The following is a 23222-nucleotide window of genomic DNA, read 5'->3' as shown; positions in this document are numbered from 1 at the left end:
TCAAAATTGAATCTGAAGCCAACAATGTTGATCAGGAGAGCATTTTTGACTGTCATACAAGCTTAAAAGTAAGTCAACCACTGCTATTCGTAAAATATCAAAACAAAAAAAGCTCTGACTAAGGCATGCATCCCAGATCGTTAGATGAAGTCTGAAATTGTCTTTCGGAAAATATAAGTAAAGGCAAGTAAAACAAGCCGAGAATGAATGCTTTGATTGCTTGTTGAATTGAGGTTGTGTAAAATGCTGGCATCTTTGTGCCACTTTGGAGGCACATTATTCCTGACATTTTATTCAAATTCAAATTTGCAAAACCACAGAGACATGCCGGGTTTAACCCTTTTTTAAATCTCAAATGTGTCAATATCCCTGTTGTTGTTGTTTCCAGCAGCTGGTGAGCATCACTAGATTATTCTTACAGCTGCACAACATGATAACAAAAAAATATAATGCAGCCGTCAGGGATGGTTATTGAATACAGCAGAGTGATATGTCTTGTTCAATGAAAACTCAATGTGCACTAGAGCTGCATCCATTTGAGCCTTAATACGATGTCTTCCCCTTCACTGGCGAAACATCCGGGCATAGCTCCCATGTAGTCAGGTCATGCTGGCATGTTGCAACGGTGCTGGATCATATGCAAAAATATGCAGGTTACAGTACGTGGTCTGCTATGCTGGGGGTGCACGTAGGCTATGGAGAGTGTGTTCACACGTCATCTTTTAAGCAACATATCAAGCGTGAATGTCGCCTGAAATGAACCCTTGCTGTTTAAACTTGAAACTGGTGTTGCCCCTCGTAGTCATGGCGACTGGAAATACCAGATGATGACAGGATTTTAGCTTGTTCTGTTCGAAGGTACACCTGAACAATAAACCAATACAACAGCTGACTTTTGATTGATACTGTCAGGGAGGTGTTCCTTTAACAATATGTGTATAATTGTTGCATTTATGGAGAACCACATTGCTAATATTGGTTTTGGAAGTTATGTACTTTATGCAGTGATTGTTTGACACGACTAACTGATTATTTCCACTAGATTTTAATTTTATTGGTGCTCTTTAAATCCCCATATCAACAATATTTAGGTGTCATGACAATTTATTGCAACACTCTGGTCTAAGTAATGCAACTTAATGTAAATTAGCAGCAATATATTCTTATGGCAATCAAAAGAGACCACAGTTATGCAGCAATATTATCCACCAAACGAGCGATAAGTGTGAATCCAGCTGACTTGGGGGTTTTACAGCTGTCTGTGACATCATTATAAAGTCATGTAAATATGGCAAAAAAGCTCCGGGTAGTGTGCTCTGCTTTGCCTGGCAACCCTTACAGACAGCAGTAACTAGAGAAATAAACATAAGATCCCATGCGACTGCCCAAACAGGGGAAATCTGCCCTCTATAAAGGCTGGTACAGTACATAGATGGTAAAAAAAATATTGTACATTCTTGGGTAGCAGGTTATAGTTTGCTTTATGCATCATTTTAGCTGTTTCATTGAATGTATTGAATTTCTATATTTTTGATTCAATAAATAAAGACGTGGAATGTTATCTGTAACCAACATTATGTATGTCAATTATGTAGTGAATTAGGTGTACTTTTGTAGTTATTTCTACATATTTATACACAACAACTCAGATATGGTAACACTAGCGAACAGCAGAGATTATGGAGTGATTTTTTTTATCCTGAACATATTTTTCTTCATTCATTATAGATGTATTTCTTGTCACCTTATGTTGTATATTTTTTATTTTAAATTTCCAGTTAATTTTGATCATCTATTTTTACACTTAGAAACTTGATTTATTTTACTCTGTCAATGTCTCATCTATTTGTATTTGTATTTTGACTTTTTTTCTAATTGTTAACGAATAGCATTATTTTAGTACTACTGAGATTCAAAGATAATCTATTTTTGTCAAACCATCTCTTTAATGTATTTGTTTCTGTTACTGTGTTCTCTCCTGAAGACAATGTGGTCGTTTGCAAATAGTACTAACTTTAAATCCTTTGTAGCATTACAAATGTCATTTATAGAGAGATTGAACAATTTTGGCTCCAGCATTGATGCCTGGGGTGTGCCGCAAGATATATTTAAAGCTACGGACGTGTTCGCCTAACTTCACGTATTGTTTCATGTTGGTTTTGTAGCTTCTTACCCAGTTCAAGACCAACCCTTCGATGCCATACTGTTCTAAATTGTTAATTAAGATATTGCAATTAATTGTGTCAAATGCTTTCATAAACATTGCTGCTGCACACTGTAAACAATCTATCGCATTGATTATTTCTTCCATTATTGATATGGGATTAAATAAACTCTGTTTCTCCGAACTCCTTTTCAGACATGTTGAATTACGCTAATATAAATGTACTCTCCTTCTATGTATCTTTAATGAGTATGTCAGAAATATACTAAACTATTACCTTGACCATCTTCCTTCCTTCTCTCCATCTCAGGAACACCAGAAGAGCCGCCGAGGTGTGGATGGATGAGTATAAAAACTTCTACTACGCCGCGGTCCCCTCGGCAAGAAATGTGCCCTACGGGAAGTAAGTCCTCATCTTCAAAACAGACCATATCACATGAACTGGTGTTTAAAAATGGCCCCAGATTACTAATTAGCATGCCACTCTTGTGTTTGGCAGCCAAATGCCTGATTTGGCCTGACTACAAGAGTGCAACATGATTTGATGCATGCTACTGGGAAGTGTGCAAATTTGGTTCAAAGCAAACACATTCTATGAAAACGCCATGCAAATGATATCAGAACAGGTTTTAGGTAGCTCATGGTGTCCAGTTTGCCTTCTTGCTGGTTGATGCAGAAGATGATAATATTGCTTGACTTTGTGAATTTACATAGCAATCACATGTTCCCTAACACCAGAGTGTCAACACTGCTGCTGTTATAGTGAGGGACCCATAACCTACAAAACCATTGGCGCCCCCTGTAGCCTCAACTTTGCATCTTTAGCTATTGTTAAGTTATGTTTCAATGTTTTCTAGCATGCAATTTCCTGTCTACAATGTTTAATATTTAGTTGTTGGAAGATGTATATGTTGATTAGAAGCAGCACAGGTCATCATATTTTCATGTTGTTTGAATATTAGAACATGTTTTTCCTTTTTAAATTTTTTTTTATTAACCACTTATGTTCAAATATATACATTTCAGGACAAAATGATTAGCCCTTCTGTTGAAATAAAATAAAAGCACTTTATTCTCAATTAAATGAAACGGGTGAGTCCGCCATAATATATGTAGGGTCACATAGGGCAAAATTAAATAGGTATGGGGTAATTTATGTTAAAGAAGTGTATCTAATTACTTTGCGTCATTAATTAATTGTGATTGGAGCTAAATACATTAATTTCCTATTAAATGTGCCAATAATTTATTTAATATAAAATTATGTTTAATTATTTAATCATTTAATTATAGGTGTAATCATTTAATTATTTCATGATTAAATTGTTTATTTCACAAGTTAATTCATGATGTAATTATTTAGTAATTGTATTTCTCGATTTGATTCATTGTCTAATGATTTATTTATTTCACGATTTAAATAATCATTTAACGATTTAATAGTTTCACAATTTAATCAATTATTTCACAATTTAATCAATTATTTCAGGATTTAAGGATTCATTTATTAATTACCTGAACTTGTGTGTCAGCACTTCATTCATTTATTTTTCTGTTAAACTCACCCATCAAAGTCAGTTGGCGGGGGTAACTGGAATCTGGTCCAATCATTGCTTTGGACCAAAGCCTGATCCTTAGGAAGTCTTTGGAGAATATACTATTTCGGGAGTTGGTGGTAGATATTTTAACTTTGTGAAGTTTGAGGAAGCTGGACCTGCTAACTTACAGCTATTGCCGTAGCATGCCGTCGCAAGGCGAAACAATTCCTCAGTGTTCGCTCTTACAATAATAACAATGTTGCTAAAGCTTGGTTATCATACAGGTTAGGGAACGTAAATTAAGTATTGTTGGCGGTTAACTGCATGAGTGTGCTTCAAACCTACTTTCAATCAATCAATCAATCAATGTTTATTTATATAGCCCTAAATCACAAGTGTCTCAAAGGGCTGTACAAGCCACAACGACATCCTCGGTACAGAGCCCACATACGGGCAAGGAAAAACTCACCCCAGTGGGACGTCGGTGAATGACTATGAGAAACCTTGGAGAGGACCGCATATGTGGGTAACCCCCCCCTCTCAGGGAGACCGAAAGCAATGGATGTCGAGTGGGTCTGACATAACATTGTGAAAGTCCAGTCCACAGTGGATCCAACACATCAGCGAGAGTCCAGTCCACAGCGGGGCCAACAGGAAACCATCCCGAGCGGAGACGGGTCAGCAGCGCAGAGATGTCCCCAACCGATGCACAGGCTAGTGGTCCACCCGGGGTCCCGACTCTGGGCAGCCAGCACTTCATCCATGGCCACCGGACCTATGCAACTCCCCCTCGCAAGGGACAGGGGAGAAGAGGAGAGAAGAAAAGAAACGGCAGATCAACTGGTCTAAAAAAGGGGGGTCTATTTAAAGGCTAGATTATACAAATGAGTTTTAAGATGGGACTTAAATGCTTCTACTGAGGTAGCATCTCTAACTGTTACCGGGAGGGCATTCCAGAGTACTGGAGCCCGAATAGAAAACGCTCTATAGCCCGCAGACTTTTTTTTGGCTCTGGGAATCACTAATAAGCCGGAGTTCTTTGAACGCAGATTTCTTGTCGGGACATATGGTACAATACAATCGGCGAGATAGGCTGGAGCTAAACCGTGTAGTATTTTATACGTAAGTAGTAAAACCTTAAAGTCGCATCTTAAGTGCACAGGAAGCCAGTGCAGGTGAGCCAGTATAGGCGTAATATGATCAAACTTTCTTGTTTTTGTCAAAAGCCTTGCAGCCGCATTTTGTACCAACTGTAATCTTTTAATGCTAGACATAGGGAGACCCGAAAATAATACGTTACAGTAATCGAGACGAGACGTAACGAACGCATGAATAATGATCTCAGCGTCGCTAGTGGACAAGATGGAACGAATTTTAGCGATATTACGGAGATGAAAGAAGGCCGTTTTAGTAACACTCTTAATGTGTGACTCAAACGAGAGAGTTGGGTCGAAGATAATACCCAGATTCTTTACTGAGTCGCCTTGTGTAATTGTTTGGTTGTCAAATGTTAAGGTGGTATTATTAAATAGATGTTGGTGTCTAGCAGGACCGATAATCAGAATTTCCGTTTTCTTAGCGTTGAGTTGCAAAAAGTTAGCGGACATCCATTGTTTAATTTCATTAAGAAACGCCTCCAGCTGACTACAATCCGGCGTGTTGGTCAGCTTTAGGGGCATGTAGAGTTGAGTGTCATCAGCATAACAGTGAAAGCTAACACCGTACTTGCGTATGATGTCACCCAGCGGCAGCATGTAAATACTAAAGGGTGCAGGGCCAAGAACCGAACCCTGGGGAACTCCGCACGTTACCTTGACATAGTCCGAGGTCACATTGTTATGGGAGACGCACTGCATCCTGTCAGTAAGATAAGAGTTAAACCAAGACAAGGCTAAGTCTGACATACCAATACGTGTTTTGATACGCTCTAATAAAATATTATAATCGACGGTATCGAAAGCGGCGCTAAGATCAAGAAGCAGCAACATAGATGACGCATCAGAATCCATCGTTAGCAATGGATCATTAGTCATTTTTGCGAGGGCTGTCTCCGTAGAGTGATTTGCCCTGAAACCGGATTGAAAAGGTTCACAGAGATTGTTAGTCACTAAGTGTTCATTTAGCTGCTGTGCAACAATTTTTTCGAGAATTTTGGAAATAAACGGAAGGTGGGAGACCGGTCGGTAGTTTACCATGAGGTCAGGATCGAGGTTAGGTCTTTTGAGCAGAGGATGAATAACCGCTTTTTTGAATGCTAGGGGAACAGTGCCGGAGGAAAGTGATAAGTTTATAATATTTAACACTGATGGACCTAATAATACAAACAGTTCCTTGATAAGTTTCCCAGGAAGTGGGTCAAGTAAACATGTTGTTTGTTTTATCCCACTTACACGCTGTAATAATTCCTCTAATGTTATTTCATCAAAAATAGAGAGACTATTTTGGAGGGCAGTGTCCGTCGTATATACAGTCGTATTTGTGTTAATAGAACCCAGTTGTAGCTGGGATGCGTTGTCTTTAATCTCCTTTCTAATGAGTTCAATTTTCTTATTAAAGAAATTCATAAAATCATCTGCCGAGTGGGTGAAGCTACTGGGAGGAGTCCCGTGTTGGGTTAGCGATGCTACTGTAGTAAACAGAAATTTAGGATCGTTATTGTTGAGGCGGATGAGATTTGAGTAGTATTTAGCTTCAGCTAAGGCAAACATGCGTTTATAAGTTATTAAACTATCACTCCATGCTTGATGGAAAACCTCAAGTTTAGTCGCACGCCATTTGCGTTCCAGTTTTCTACATGATAATTTATTAGCTCTAATTTCTTCTGTAAACCATGGGGTGCGCCTTTTAGGGGCCCTTTTTTGCTTTAGCGGTGCTATACTATCAATAATTTCGCGCAAGGCATCGTCAAAGTTGTTAGTGAGGTTATCAATAGAGCCGACATAATTTGGGAATGGTGCCATTACCGAAGGCAGTAGGTCAGCAAGAGTCATCGTTGTGGCAGCATTAATGTTGCGGCCGCTATAGCAGTTATTATTATTATTAGCTTGTTGACAGTGAGTCAAAACTTCAAATTTTATAAGGTAATGATCGGACATTACTTTAGTATATGGAAGTATCATAACTTTGGAGGTGGTGACACCCCTGACAAGCACTAGATCTATTGTATTACCGTTGCGATGCGTGGGTTCATGTATTATTTGTGTAAGACCACAGCTATCAATTATGGTTTGGAGCGCCACGCACTGAGGGTCCGATGGGGTATTCATATGGATATTAAAGTCCCCCATTATGATTATATTGTCGGCGTGCGTCACTAGATCAGCAACGAACTCTGAGAATTCACTGATAAAGTCCGAATAGGGCCCAGGGGGGCGGTAGATAACAGCCAGGTCGAGAGGTAGCGGTGTGACAGACCTCATAGTAAGCACCTCAAACGATTTATATTTATTATTTAGGTTAGGGGTAAGGTTGAAATTTTCATTGTATATTAGTGCGACACCCCCTCCCCTTTTAAGAGGACGGGCAACATGCGCATTCGTATAGTTAGGAGGAGATGCCTCATTGAGCGCAAAAAATTTGTCTGGTTTGAGCCAGGTTTCGCTAAGACCAATGACGTTAAGATTGTTGTCTCTAATGACCTCATTAACTAATAACGCCTTGGGAGACAATGATCTTATGTTTAAAAAGCCCATATTATAGGTATTGGGCTGTTTTGACGAGTTTTTGTTAAGATTATCCGTAGTGGCAATATTAACAATGTTGCGTTTATTATGCGTAGTGCACTTTAAATAGTTTCGACCATATCTAGGAATTGATATGACGGGAATTTTCCGATTGTTTGCTTGGTGCTGCAATAGACTGGACATATCATAATTTGCCACCTCAGTAGAATGCATGTCCACCTCTGACACAGACACAACAGAAAAAACATTATGTGAATTGTGTATTATTCTAAGAGAATTGCTATGCGTACATGGATTATCCAGCCTGGCGCTGGCTAGTTCTAGCTTAACTGACTCCTCACCCGGACTAACAGACATTGTAATTGCCTGTGACCGGGCTTGCTCTAGTGTAGTCAGTCAAGTGAGACTTAAATAGAAGTCTATGTTTCTAGACAGGATGATGGCGCCTTCCTGGTTAGGGTGAAGGCCGTCTCTCATCAGCAAGCCTGGTTTGCCCCAGAAAGAGGGCCAGTTATCAATAAACATTAGTCCCTGTTGCCTACAGAAGCTTGACAGCCACTTGTTAAGCGAGACTAATCTGCTATATCTCTCATCATTGCCTCTCGCAGGCAGGGGGCCAGAGACAATTACTCGATGCCTGGACATCTTTCTGGCGAGATCACAAGTCCTGGCTATGTTTCTCTTTGTAATCTCTGACTGTCTCATTCTAGTGTCATTGGAGCCAACGTGTACAACTATATTCGCATAATTAGTGGTGCGATTAGCCTGTCGTACGTGTTTACTAGGCCTGTTGCGAGTTAGCTCCCTAAGATTAGCTTCAATGTCAGGTGCTCTGGCCCCGGGGATACACTTTACTGTGGCTGGTTTGCTAAGCTTTATGTTTCGTGTGATGGAGTCCCCTATGACTAAGGTGTGGTGCCCGGTAGACTGGGGTGTAGGACTAGCTAAAGAGCTAAATCTATTATGCGTCTCAACCGGTACACCGTAGCTTGTAGGCTTTAATGCTCAGGTGTGTTTTTAAAGCTCAAACCTACAGGGAGGCTAATCATGCTAATCAGCAATGTCTGTTTTCACCAAACCTTTTATAACGACATCTCGAAATGTTCAAAAGTTCCTCAGAGACTAATATTTTTGTCCTGAAGTGTACAGTATATTAAATGAAAATATTTCTGTCAATTCATATTCCATTTATAAATTTCAATGCAAAAGCTGTAATGTTAAATTTTATGGCTTTGACAGTGGAAAATATTATTTGATCATCTTGTAATTTGTTGATCTTAATCCACTTTTTACCCAGAGACTGTGCACTTGTCCAACTTATCCGATACCATTTATAACAACGTAACATAAGGAGTGGGACAGGAGGACACAAACGTTAGCAGCACTAACATAGCAATGTGCGCTAAAGTGCTAACAATACACTCACATTGTGACTTACAGCCACATCATGTTAGGTTAGCTTATTCGCTGAAGAAAAACAAAGTGATCAAACTTACAGCTCCCACGTCTGTAGCTGACTGAGTCAGCTGAACTACAGGCTTTATTTTAAGATGTGCAGTGAAGCCTACTGTCTCAGTCAAGTGGTAGGTTGTAATTCCCAAAGTGGTGGTTTTCATGACGTCATAAAACTTGAAAAGTGACCGTTTAAGCACCTTTTCTCACAAAAGGGGAGCATGCAAGTGACGGAGAAGATAGATTTTTCTCGTGTTCGATGCTCTCGAACAGGCTTGGGGCTCACAAAACTGTTAGAACCTCATTAAAATTCAATTTTGCATAATAGAAGACCTTTAGATTTTGTTTGCACTCACAACACAACCTTGGCTTCCTCTCTCAGTGCCCTTGTTAGTAATTATAAGAATCGTTTTAAAATTGCATTCATGCGCTTTTATTTCTGCTTGCATAGCAACAAAATCCCTCTAGAACGACAGAAGCAAAGGCTGAAAATAAGTTATTTTGTGACATATTGGGAGCATTTTTGCCATCTCCCCAAAGGCAATAGAGCGGCTCTGTAATCCTTGTCTTCAATGGCGCTGCAATTTAAGCACAAACACAGCTGTCATCTTGACTGACAAGCCTCTCACACCTTCTGTCTCAGCATCCAGAGTCGTTTGGATATGAAGAAGCGTTTAGCCTGTCAGCCCTTTAAATGGTACCTGGAGAATGTCTACCCTGAGCTGCGGTAAGATGAGGACTGGATTTATTTATTGTGTGCTATATGACAGCACAAAATGTCATTACTGTATTTGATTAAAAAAATGTGTGTGTGTGAAGGGTCCCTGATCACCAAGACATTGCATTTGGAGCATTACAACAGGGAGGAAACTGCCTGGACACCTTGGGACATTTTGCTGACGGAGTGGTGGGCGTTTACGAATGCCACAATGCCGGAGGAAACCAGGTAGTGTTACCACGACAACACACATACGTCAGCCTGTCTAAACTCAACTCTGGGAAGCCAGATGCTTTAGATCAATCCTAATAGGGATATTTAATCACCCCTTTGCATATATAAATTGTATTTGCACTAAGCTTGTAAACTTTACTGTAGTTTGCTTTATTACGTACGTATACTCTAGGAATAAGCTGTTCCTGCATGTCTCTAGGTGTCAAATGTATGAGACTTCTTAAGGATCTCAGAATGCAGTATGTGGATGTGTGTGTGTGTGTGTGTGTGTGTGAGTGTCAGCAGTGCCTGCGTGTCTTTTCTCAAAATAGACCAACCTAGGTGTGGATGACTTAATGGGGAAAAACACCACATTCTGTACTTTATGTAGACATGTCTTTGCCACAATACAATAGGTGCAATATAGTTAGTCTTTCTTTAGTTGTAAAACACAGAATATTTTTGTTGTTATAGCTAGTAATAAATCTATAAGGCAAAGTGACTACAGCAAACCTGGGAAAAATACGGCCCATAGGCCGCATAAATTTAAGATTTTCAATACGTTTCCAAATAGTTTTTTTAGACCTTTAACATCGAAATTGTAGCCGCCAATAAGATGTGCTGTGCTGTTTTCAAATTAATGTAAACCTTGAACTATAGAGAATATTTCAATGGTGGGAATCCGCACCTTTGAGTGATATACTGGTTATTATGGTACTTTACATCACAGCCGCTCCAGGCAGATGAGGCACCAAGCAGTGTGGGTGGGATTTGTTTCCAGAGCAGCCAGTTTGAAACTCGGGTGTCAGAGGCATACGCGGAAGCAGATTTTTACAACAAAGCTCTGCAGAAAAGTGATATTATGTCAGATTGTAGTTTTTACTCTTTGTGTTAAAATTATAATATGTAAAAGATGTCGATCAAAGAGGTGGTCTAAGAAGTAAACAATGAGCGACATTTATATGTTGTTCATATTCAGTGTTTTATCGTTCATAGTCAGTATTGTAAAACCTACTATATTTATTTTCATGTACATCCTGGGTGTCTCATTCAGTAAAATAAATAAAAATTACATTCTGTTTTTTTAGGTGGTCTGTCATAACGTTTTTGCCATTCTATCAGACGTATATTGTACAGCAGATTTTTACACACATATATACAGTACATACATACATACGCACGCATGCACACACACACACACACACACACACACACACACACACACACGCACACGCACACACACACACACATGCAGTCGTGGTCAAAGGTTTGCATACACTTGTAAAAAACATAATGTCATGACTGTCTTGAGTTACCAATAATTTCTACAACTCTTATTTTTTTGTGATAGAGTTATTGGAGCATATACTTGGTCACAAAAAACAATCATGAAGTTTGGTTCTTATGTAAATTTATTATGGGTCTACTGAAAATGTGACCAAATCTGCTGGGTCAAAAGTATACATACAGCAATGTTAATATTTGGTTACATGTCCCTTGGCAAGTTTCACTGCAATAAGGCGCTTTTGGTAGCCATCCACAAGTTTCTGGCAAGCTTCTGGTTGAATTTTTGACCACTCCTCTTGACAAAATTGGTGCAGTTCAGCTAAATTTGTTGGTTTTCTGACATGGACTTGTTTCTTCAGCATTGTCCACACGTTTAAGTCAGGACTTTGGGAAGGCCATTCTAAAACCTTAATTCTAGCCTGATTTAGCCATTCCTTTACTACTTTTGACGTGTGTTTGGGGTCATTGTCCTGTTGGAACACCCAACTGCGCCCAAGACCCAACCTTCAGGCTGATGATTTTAGGTTGTCCTGAAGAATTTGGAGGTAATCCTCCTTTTTCATTGTCCCATTTACTCTCTGTAAAGCACCAGTTCCATTGGCAGCAAAACAGGCCCAGAGCATAATACTACCACCACCATGCTTGATGGTAGGCCTGGTGTTCCTGGGATTAAAAGCCTCACATTTTCTCCTCCAAACATATTGCTGGGTATTGTGGCCAAACAGCAAAATTTTTGTTTCACACACCGGCCCCGAGACACATTTCTTCCCTCAATGTCAAAATATTTGCCCAGGTCTGGGCTACTGTATTAGTATATTTTGGACACTAAACTCTCTTCCTGTGCATATTTAATGGTGGTTATGTTATTGATTGATGTGGCTGTAGTTTGCGGTGGTATTCAAATACTAAACTAAGCTTTTTGTAATAATTTGATGAACCTATTTGTCTACAGCAATGGTTCTTAACATTTTTTACCTTGGGGCCCAACTTTTGCACTTAAAAATATCAACACTGAAATAGTAATCTATTATCCCAAACGAACCATAGCTGAGAAACTGTGGCCAACAATGGGCCCCCGCCCTATAGTTAAGAAAAGGGAAACTTCGGTTTTTTTCAACCTGGGCCCTGTTTTCATAATTTTTTCTGTATATGTGAGTGCTGGATAAAACATTTTTTGAGGTCGCGCCAGTATTGAGCAGGGCAGGCAGCCTCCAGCCCAGCTAACGCTCGTACACAGGGCAACTGGCTCTCGTCAAAATTCGGCCTATAAACATGCATTTTTTTCACACTGACAGGCTCAGATAGTTACAATGAGTGTCCGACAACATACTAGAAAGGAGAAATTAACGTATGTCTCTACCTTTAGCTGGAGATCGCTGTTTGTTGTGAGCTGTGTCCAAATCTCACCACGCTACAAATCTCGTTCCGAAATCTCGCGATAACTCGCGACAAATGCAATTTCATCCACGTCGTCCACATCAGGCAAAAATTCAGCCATGACAGACAAACAAACAAACTTTTCTATAAAACTAAAATAACAGTCTTCGGTAATCCAACAGAAAATCACTTCAGTCATCTCTCTTCACCTCAGTCAGGTAACTGTTTTTCCACCGGTGTTTTGTCGCGAGTTATCGCGAGATTTCGGAACGAGATTTGTAGCGTGGTGAGATTTGGACACAGCTCACAACAAACAGCGATCTCCAGCTAAAGGTAGAGACATACGTTAATTTCTCCTTTCTAGTATGTTGTCGGACACTCATTGTAACTATCTGAGCCTGTCAGTGTGAAAAAAATGCATGTTTATAGGCCGAATTTTGACGAGAGCCAGTTGCCCTGTGTACGAGCGTTAGCTGGGCTGGAGGCTGCCTGCCCTGCTCAATACTGGCGCGACCTCAAAAAATGTTTTATCCAGCACTCACATATACAGAAAAAATTATGAAAACAGGGCCCAGGTTGAAAAAAACCGAAGTTTCCCTTTAAGAAACACTGATCTACAGTACATGAACGCCTCAACATATTAGAAAGTGTGACTTGGTAAACCAGCACAAAATACAACAACCACAGTCATATTAAAGTGAACATAACCACCACAGCTTCCATTTTTTACGTGCACCCAGTAAATCTAACAACTTTAAATATGCATCCTTTTGCAAACTTTTTAGTGCATAGTCTGCATAGACTAGTGTTTTTTTTTTCGTAGCTTATTGTATGTTACACTTTTTTTAGTACCCTGCGGCAGAATGTGATGTTTAGTTATGATACAATGGCTGCCTTTGCGGCCTTCTTTCTAAATGTTCAATTTATACCACTTTTCCAGTGTCACTTCACAATGAACGATGTTTTAATGGAGGCGGGTAGGCGTTCCTCATTCTGTGAGCCTACAGAGGATTTTAATATGATGCGACACTGGCACAACCTTAGCGCAATTATCCTCTGCAGATGTTGCAGAGCCGTTATGTGCTTTGAATTCTCTATAAAAGTTAGTAATGGCATCCTTGAATAGAATGAAGGCACTTTTTTCATTGTGTGAAGTATAAAGCTCAGTGAAATAAAATGAGATGAATGAGAATGGAAGAAGCCTTAATAGTCTAGCCAAGGGAAAACTCCAATTGTGTTTTTGATGATCACTGGGAAGACTGCACATCACATAAAACTAAACTGTCTTTTGTAATGGTACTTTTTGTTGAAGGAATGGGCCCTGACTAAGGATAAGTCAGTCAAACACATGGACTTGTGCTTGACTGTGGTGGAGAGAACAGGCGGCTCCCTCATCAAGCTGCAGGGCTGTCGAGAGAACGACAGCAGACAGGTACCTTGACTACACAACATCTTATTTTGTATATATTGTCAACGCGAGGCTCTGCATACCTTCAAATGTTTTCTAAACCAACTGAGTAATATCCATTTGTCCATGTTCGATACCGCTTGTCATCGTTAGGGGCATGGGTAAGTTGGAGTGTTATTAATTCAATTATAAAATTATATATTAAAACAGAAGCAATATGTTTATGCTTGTTAAAGACACATTGGAACCTCGATTTACGAACTCAATTGGTTCTTGAACGCCGTTCGTGTATCAAAAAGTTAGCATATTGAAGCAAATTTCTCCATAAACAATTTAAACATGAATAATGGATTCAAGTCTATATTTTAGTAAAGGTTTGTACACTTTGAACACAACAAAATGTTATACAGTCATGTCAAACACACATAACAAGGCGTTGATGGATCAAGTTTCTATTTAGTAACAAAGTCAAAACAACAACAAATGAATTGTCCTCCTTGTATTCAACCCCCCTGCCGACGCACACACACACACACACACACACACACACACACACACACACACACACACACACACACACACACTGTCACTAGCCCTGTGGTGCACTCACAGTTTGAAATCACCAAGCTCCTTAACTCTAACAGCCAAGTCGCTACAATGATTAGGAATAAATGATTAAATTCACTTTAATAGTCTTGGCATTCAGAGGAAGGGAGGGGGAGGAGGCAGTGTCTACAATGCTGTGGATGTTTTAAACCACACATCGCTTGTCCATTGATTTCTTTGGACTCATGTATAACCAGCAAAACTTGGAAAATGCTGTAAAAAAGCTAAACAACACTTAAAAAGCACTCAAAGTAGCAATTAGCACAGTCGGTAGCAACTAAATGAGCACAGAGAGCAATCAGACCGTCCACAAAGGATGTGCTGCTGGGCACAAATTAGCTGCGCTGCGAGGCACACAACGGGTGGATACAACTTTAGTACACTTGCATTCGCTGTGTACTACCATGAATTGATTAACGTGGAGCCCGACTTAAACAAGTTGAAAAACTTATTCGGGTGTTACCATTTAGTGGTCAATTGTACGGAATATGTACTGTACTGTGCAATCTACTAATAAAAGTTCCAATCAATCAATCAATGTCACGTGTGTGGTTAGTTCATCCAAAAGTTTGTAGTGTTTGTAAATCAAGGTTTCCCTCTACTTAATATAACAGGAGCGCACATACTGCTAAAGCCCCCAGTCATAAAAAAAATACAATCATGTGTGCTTACGGACTGTATCCCTGCAGACTGTATTGATCTATATTGATATATAATGTAGGAACCAGAAATATTAATAACAGAAAGAAACAACCCTTTTGTGCGAATGAGTGTGAATGGGGGAGGGAGGTTTGTTGGGTTGGTGCACTAATTGTAAGTGTATCTTGTGTTTTTTATGTTGATTTAAAAAAATAAAATTTATTTTTATTTTTATTTATTTTAATTTCTTGTGCGGCCCGGTACCAATCGATCCATGGGCCCGGTGGTTGGGGACCACTGTTCTATATGATAGGAACACCCTGCTGTTTTTAAGTTGATTAGTCCTGCTCTACAGCAGACATGGGCAAATTAAGGCCCGGGGGCCACATGCGGCCCGTTAAGCTTTTCAATCTGGCCCGTCGGACATTCCCAAATATTTTTTTTAGATCTTTAAGATGGAAAGTGTAGCTGCCATTATGATGTGCAGGGATGTTTTCTAATGACCGTAAGTCTTGAACTATACTAAGTATTTCAATGGTTGGAATCTGCACTTTTGGATGATATACCAGTTACTATGGTCATCTAATTAGTTACTATGGTAACCTAATTAGTTACTATGGTAATCTACATCACATCAGCTCAGACACCAAACAGTGTGGGCGGGAAGCGTTTCCACAGACGCAGAAGGAGATTTTCACAACTAAGTTCTAAAACTTAGTGATATATCAGATACATCAGATTGTAGGTGGGTTTATTTTGTACCCTTTGCGTTCATATTTCACTGTTTGTTGTATTTTTGTTGCGTTTCGCTTGATTGTGAAATATGTCGATCGAAAAAGGGTGTGGCATTCATATGTTGTCAATATTCAGTGTTTTATCGTTCATAGAAAAATGAAAAATTCCATTACGTTTTTTAAGGCGGTCTGTCATAATGTTTTTAGTATTCAATCAGACATTATTGTGAGGTTTTGTATTAGTGTCTCTAAAAAAAGAAATATACTGGCCCCCAGACACATTTTGTTCTCTAAATGTGGCCCCCGAGTCAAAATAATTGCCCAGGCCTGCTCTACAGTATCACCTTCAAGTTGCTCCTCCGTCAAACACACCATCAGCAGCTTGTCCATATTTTTATGGATAGATGTCTGCCATTTAGATTTTATTTGCTGGCGTTAGACTCATTCGGCTTCAGTATGGTGCAGACTAGCATTGATATGCTCATTTTGCATCGTAAAGTCGTGTACTTGATGATTTCTTTCCTCAATTCAATAACTGTCATCCACTTTTTCTCAGCACTGTCCTTCACACTCACCTTTTTTTTTCACCATGGTTGAAAAACAAAGTTATGTTGATCTCTAACTATAAGCTAGTGCTAGCAAGTAAGACCAGATGTTTTTGGTCGAATCTTACAGGCTTACTCAAATTTTAGCTTGCAACTTAAAGCATCACAATAAGCCGAGAGACGGCTCGTATCTCAAAACACTCTTAAGTTGGGGCCCTGACTCTTGAATTGAGGTGCTGCTCTATATGAAAAAACGGTAACACTTTAATATGGGGAACATATTTTAAGTAACAAAGACTTAGTTTAGAGTTATTTGGACACTAGGGGAACATATAAGGGTTAGGTTATTTGGACACTAGGGGAACATATAAGGGTTAGGGCATGGGTGTCAAACTCTGGCCCGCGGGCCAAGTATGGCCGCCATGTAATTTCACTTGGCCCTTGAGGCGATATCAAATTAACACTAGAGCTGGTACGGCGATTATATACAGAGGCGGTGCCACGGTAACACCGCATTCACCGCTAATTCTCCTACTTGCCAACCCTCCCGGGGGACTCCCAAATTTCAGTGCCCCTCCCGAAAATCGTCACGTCCGCTTTTCATCCAGTCCAACGAGTGCTGGCCCAGTCACATAATATGTGCGGCTTCTGCACGCACACACAAGTGAATGCAACGCTACAAGGTGTGTGTGGGGGGACGGGGGGGGTTTGGTGGTAGCGGGGGTGTATTTTGTATTTTGTAGCGTCCCGGAAGAGTTAGTACTGCAAAGGGTTCTGGGTATTTGTTCTGTTGTGTTTATGTTGTGTTATGGTGCGGATGTTCTCCCAAAATGTGTTTTTCATTGTTGTTTGGTGTGGGTTCACAGTGTGGCGTATATTTCTAACAGTGTTAAAGTTGTTTATACGGTTACCCTCAGTGAAACCTGTATCGCTGTTGATCAAGTGTGTGTTGCATTCATGTGTGTGTGCGTACAGAAGCCGCACATCTTGTGACTGGGCCGGCACGTTGTTAGAATGGATGAAAAGTGGGTGTGACGACAGCTCGTAGAGGACGTTAAAGACAGTGCCTTTAAGGCACGCCCCCAAGACTGTGGTCCGGGTGAACTACGAGATATAATGACTGATGAACACCTTCGTTCGATAATGAATGTTGCCTCAGCTCAAAGCCCGAGCCCCGACATTAATGAACTAGCATCCAAGAAAAGATGGCAGGTATCTGGCTTGGGCACATCAGATTAGATCAGTGTGTTGCAAACTGGGCAGTTTAAAGTCCTGAATGGTTGGTTTATTCATTGTTATTTTATTTTCAAATGTATTAGCCTGTGAAAAAAGTTTATTTTGATATTTACCTCAGAAGCTGCAAATAGAAAAGAGGCATTCAATTTTTATTTAAATTGTATTTGATATGCCATTGATATTTTTTTATTATTATTATTTGAAACTCGATTTTGCATGCCACTATAAAGTTATATAAGCCTTGCTTGTTCAATATTCAATGCAAAACTTGTTTGGGTCCCTATTAAAAGGTTAATTTGTTCAACCTTGCCCCCCGGCTTTGTTCAGTTTTAAATTTTGGCCCACTCTGTATTTGAGTTTGACCCCTGGGTTAGGGTTACGAATAAGCAATAATTCTGAGGTTATTGAGGGAAGACTCTTAGTTAATGGCTTACTGGTTGTATAATAAGGCCATGCAGAATAAGGCATTAATAAGTACTTAACAATGACGAAGAGCATATATGTTACTAATTTGCACGTTAATAAGCAACTAATTAATGGTGAATATGTTCCCCACACTAAAGTGTTCAGAAAAAACATTATTTTCTTAATTAATTGCTTAAGATTTATTTCCCGAGTTATGTTATGTTATGTTATGTTATGTTATGTTATGTTATGGGTTATACTTGTATAGGGCTTGTCTACCTTCAAGATACTCAAAGTGCTTTGACACTATTTCCACATTCACCCATTCACACACACATTCACACACTGATGGAGGGAGCTGCCATGCAAGGCGCTAACCACGACCCATCAGGAGCAAGAGTGAAGTGTCTTGCTCAAGGACACAACAGATGTGACTAGGTTGGTAGAAGCTGGGGATTGAACCAGGAACCCTCAGGCTGTTGCTTGCACTAGTAAAGAGCAACTGAAGCTACCTTAAAAGTAATGTGCCACAATTCATCAAACAGATCGGTAACAGCAATGTAACATATGTAAAAATAATGAATTACTCGTTACTAAAAAAAGTAACTGTTTTTCTGTATATGTATTTCTCATCCATTATCATGATTGTTAATCTGGTTTAAAATGTTATCAGTTCCAACTAAATATAATTAAATTCCCACCCCTAATGTACACCTAATGTGCTTTATATTTTGCTGAATCTGCAGAAATGGGAGCAGATTGAGTCCAACTCGAAGCTTCGTCACGTGGGCAGCAACCTGTGTCTGGACAGCCGCAGTGCCCGAATGGGTGGTCTCACTGTGGAGGTGTGCAGCCCCAACCTGAGCCAGCAGTGGAAGTTTACCCTGAATTTACAATCATAGGGGTGGGGGCAACATGACCCACGCCATCCCAGGAGCTGGACACACCGACAGACTCTGAAGACGACCGGGGGGTGAACTAGTCCGTCTTGGTCCTCCTCAGGGTGTCGGAGGTCATTTTTTTACACGCCCGTCCCTGCCTTCCAACACAAAAACAGACAAGCGGAGGGAGGCCCCCTGAACAGGAAGTGACTGTTGGGTCGTTAATGATGAAGATACAGGCTCTCCATCCAAATGACTACATACCTCAGTGTTTTGTCATTGGCGCTTTCACGAGGGTAATCACGTGTGAACTCTTCCAGGCTTTTTCTTTTCTTCAATGCTGTTGAAAATGGACTCCAGTGATTTTATTTTGTAGTTCTATGTCTTATGTTTTTTTTCTTTCCTCCAGATTTTCCTCAAACAGAGCCAGAGTTAACCAACTTTGTTTTTGTTTTTTGGGGAGGTGGGGCTTCACAGGACCATCAGAGACGAAGAGATTTCCACAGCAGGCAGTGGAGGATTTTACTGAACATTTTCAAGAGTTGTGGTCTGCCCTCAGGCTGTAGCACTGGCTGCTGCACTTTACCATCCTCATTTTCTTCTTTAAAGCGACAACAAGGATCTCTTAACAGCCACTTTTTGTTTACATCCCTCAGAAAGCAAATTGAAAAAAAAAAGAAAAAAGAAACACCCTCCAAAGGACAGCCGAGGACTGATGTGATGTCTTTTCTTTACTATCGCTGCTCTTCGGCTCCCTCGGGGAAGCGTTTTACACGACTTCTGTTTGTTTTGTGATTTTATTTTGCTCACCACATCAAACTGAATTTGTGTAATTTACTGTCTCTTTCTCTGGTTCTCTGAGGGTAACAGGAATAAATAACCTAATCTCATATTAGTGTTTCTCGACCCTGACCTTAACAAAGCACCGCTGTATGAGGCTGACTTAACCACGCTTACCAGGGCGTAGCCTCGCAGGGATTTATTGTGGCCTCAGTTTTTTGGGGATCTGGTTGACATGTTGTGTGCTACTAAGAGTACTTGTCAATATGTTGTAATGTTATTCCACAGTGTCATCATCACACTACTGTGCAAAAGTCTTGGGCCACCACTAGCTTTTTTTGTTTTAATGGACTACAGGACACAATTAGCAGGATTACACATCATGGACCAAGTAAGAAGCCATTACATTTTGGTGAGAATCTAAATAAAGGTGCTAATACCAGAATTAATTATGGCATGATATGAACAGAATCTTAACCAGTTTCTTGTTGTCATCCTCCATGAACCAGGAAGCAACATGCTAACTATCAGACAAGACAAATACATTCCATACATTCTTTTTTTTTTTTTGTGTTACCGGTACTTATTGTATCTTGTCAGTAGGAATTCAACGATTAACCATTCTTACTATTAACCCCAATTAAAAGCGTCAAAATTATTTAATCGCAAAGGCCCCATTACACTGTGTTTCAGTCCTCCTAACTCGCTATAAACACACTTTATGCTGGTACGATAGTTCCGGCACCACCTGCACGGAACAAAAACAGTTGCATACTATCGCGAGACACGCTAGTATGCTGAGTTGAAAATAAAGCTTTCACTGACAAGCAAAAGCTTGCAAGGTGAACAAACTTTAACACAGATGGGAAGAAGTCATTTCTAAACAAGACTATAGGCATTAATATATAGCAAGTGTAAAACACTACCAGAACATCAGGAGCTTGTATAATAACAGCGCTATATCATGGTATCTAATTGTGTGCAATCCAGGTATTATTAACACTTAAAGTAAATTATTAAAAATGAATAAATCGGCATGGACGACAGTTGATGACAATAACACTTGAGACATGAGTAACATTTTCCCCTGGGGGATCAATGAAGTTAACCATAGTCCTATTTTAATAATACAATTATTACTCAATGATGTATTATTTTGTACTATTATTGTAATATTATTTGATTACTGTTATTTCCGACAGTAATAGACAATGCATTAAAATCTGTAGGGAACTTGATTTGCTAAAATGTTATGTTGTGACATTAATCCATGCATAATAATCGTGAAACTGAGATTATTACTCAGACAATAATCGTACAGTCAAAATCTATAATGGTTGTAAGAGACATTGTAAGTATATGCGGCCATGAAAGTTTTGATCAAACAACATTTTCTAACAGTGGCTTAAGACTTTTGCACTGCACTGTTTGTACACCGTATTGTAAATCAGGATTATGCCCAATGGGATGCATTGTGGTGTTCTGCAATCATGTTTTTAATTCATTTCTGCTCATTTAGATTTCCAGTTGAGTTGATCGTCCAGTTTCTGTGACTGTTGAAGCAAATATAAGATTGTTTTGTATTAAGTGATGATTTCCACTTCAATCAGAGGAGCAAACCTTCAAATATTTAGATCTTTTATTATCGGTGTTGACTTTTACTTTCACTTTTACTAACCATTATGTCAGACTGAAGGTGTTTGGGGGCCCCTCAGAGATTGTACGATTATGTAATAAGGCTGAACATCATTTGCCTTTAAACATAACTGAAGTTCATTTAGCAGATTTTACAAATATGTTTTCCTTATTTCTTCCAAGCTGCCGTGCCTCCCCTGAATCCATTTTTGTTGAGAAAACAACATTTATTTTCATTTTAGAGAGAGAAACTGCAACCGCTTTCTCACACTTTTAAGTTAAGAAAGAGACCCGGACAACTGGTCCTATTGTTCATGTTCTTTTCTGATGTTTCTTTTTTTTTTTAGTCTTTTTTTGGGGGTCTCTTTACCTTTGTCTTAAACTTGTTGCTGACACTGCAGCTTGCATGCATGCAGAGCCTATCCTGACACTTGAGGCTGCACCCGTAGGTGCCAGGCAGGCACAGAGTGGGGACTAGTGTTGCCATAGTGACCAAAAGGCCCAAATATTGATTGATTTAGGAAGTTACAATATCAAATTATTTCAAATGAAGTTTGTAAAATGCAATAGAAATTTCAACCTGGATGATTTCCATCACATATATTGTACATGTATTGTTTTTTATTTTTTTAAGTTTTACATTTTGTATTTTGGCTTGCAAGAAAGGTGTACTCCCATATTATTAGAAGAAAGTTAATTATTGGGTTGCCATGGTGGTAGAAAAATTGCCTAATGATATTTTCTGAATTTTGCATCCTTCTCCAGAGTCATTTTCATTTTCATTACAGCTAATTTTACAACCTAGTTTGTCCTAATATGCACATGTTTGGATTCTTAATCCTGTGGGATATTTACAAAGTTAAGGACTTTCTTTGGGGTACAGCGCCATCTCCTGGCCTAGAGTAGCAACTGGAGGAGCAGTAAAAGAAAGTACAACCTGTGAAGAACTAGAAGCAGTGTTATAAATAGCTTGTATTAACTCTTGCTGCACATACCGAGTTACCATGGCAACAGAGACTGCTATTCTTTTTCAAAGGGTGAAATATTGACTATCACAGTTTGGGTGAGATGACATGAAATGTTTACATCTTTAGCACCATGTGCCAAAGTGTCTGTGAATGGCAATGGTTGTAAGCAGGGTATTAAACCTCTCAGCTGGGTGGTTTAACGTCGTTTAGCTGAGTTGTGTTGTCACGATGAAGGAAGTTCAAAGGTCAGCTTTATGTAGTCGTGCGCACAACTCGCCTCCCACTTTAAAATCTCCTCAACCAATCGTCACATTTACAATTAGTGAAGATAAGACTCGGGGAAAGGTCACTTTGAGTCTTAGTAAGATGGAAACAACTATAAAAGTGTATATTTTTGTACATACCTACATCCCAATGATGTACATGATGTACGCGCACTATCAGTGTACTCAGCCGTTCCTAGTTTTGTTGTCACACTGTACAGCGCTTCTAACTGTTCCCTCTTTTATAGACACTGCAGACTTTGAATGAGGAGAAATGATTAACTTAAATAAATGCTTTGTATACATACACTCGACAGACTCCAGTATTTTCTTCTGCGCTTTTTCTTCCATTATCATGTGTTTTGCTACTCTGGACTTATGAGCTGTCACCAATTCCTTTAAATGAGATTGTGTCAGTATTGAGACAGACCCTAGACTTTGTGTGGCCCCATTTTGGTTTTTTAATACTACTTATTATTAATAATAATGGATTAGATTTAAATAGCGCTTTTGTAGACACTCAAAGCGCTTCACAGAGAAGTGAGAAGCCATCATTCATTCACACCTGGTGGTGGTAAGCTACTTTCATAGCTGCCCTGGGGTAGACTGACAGAAGCCTGGCTGCCAGTTTGCACCTACGGCCCCTCCGACCACCACCTATTATTCATCATTCATTCACCAGTGTGAGCG

The 23222-nt window shown here is 39.6% G+C and overlaps 1 protein-coding gene across 1 annotated transcript in view; it reads left to right on the top strand.

The window, feature by feature from the left end:
• The window catches only part of galnt2 (UDP-N-acetyl-alpha-D-galactosamine:polypeptide N-acetylgalactosaminyltransferase 2), a 175233-nt gene extending 152396 nt beyond the window's left edge, over positions 1–22837 (top strand). The window contains exons 12-16 of the mRNA XM_062025962.1: positions 2475–2567; positions 9481–9564; positions 9657–9783; positions 13745–13864; positions 18752–22837. Coding sequence (XP_061881946.1) covers positions 2475–2567; positions 9481–9564; positions 9657–9783; positions 13745–13864; positions 18752–18907 — 580 coding nt within the window. The 3' untranslated portion in view covers positions 18908–22837. The remainder of the gene's footprint in view (positions 1–2474; positions 2568–9480; positions 9565–9656; positions 9784–13744; positions 13865–18751) is intronic.
• The last annotated feature ends 385 nt before the right edge of the window (positions 22838–23222 follow it).

Source organism: Entelurus aequoreus, linkage group LG02, assembly GCF_033978785.1.
Source record: "Entelurus aequoreus isolate RoL-2023_Sb linkage group LG02, RoL_Eaeq_v1.1, whole genome shotgun sequence".
In the NCBI taxonomy this organism is placed as follows: Eukaryota; Metazoa; Chordata; class Actinopteri; order Syngnathiformes; family Syngnathidae; genus Entelurus; species Entelurus aequoreus.
The sequence above is the reverse complement of the archived record's forward strand: the minus strand, read 5'-3'. Positions and strand labels throughout refer to the sequence as shown.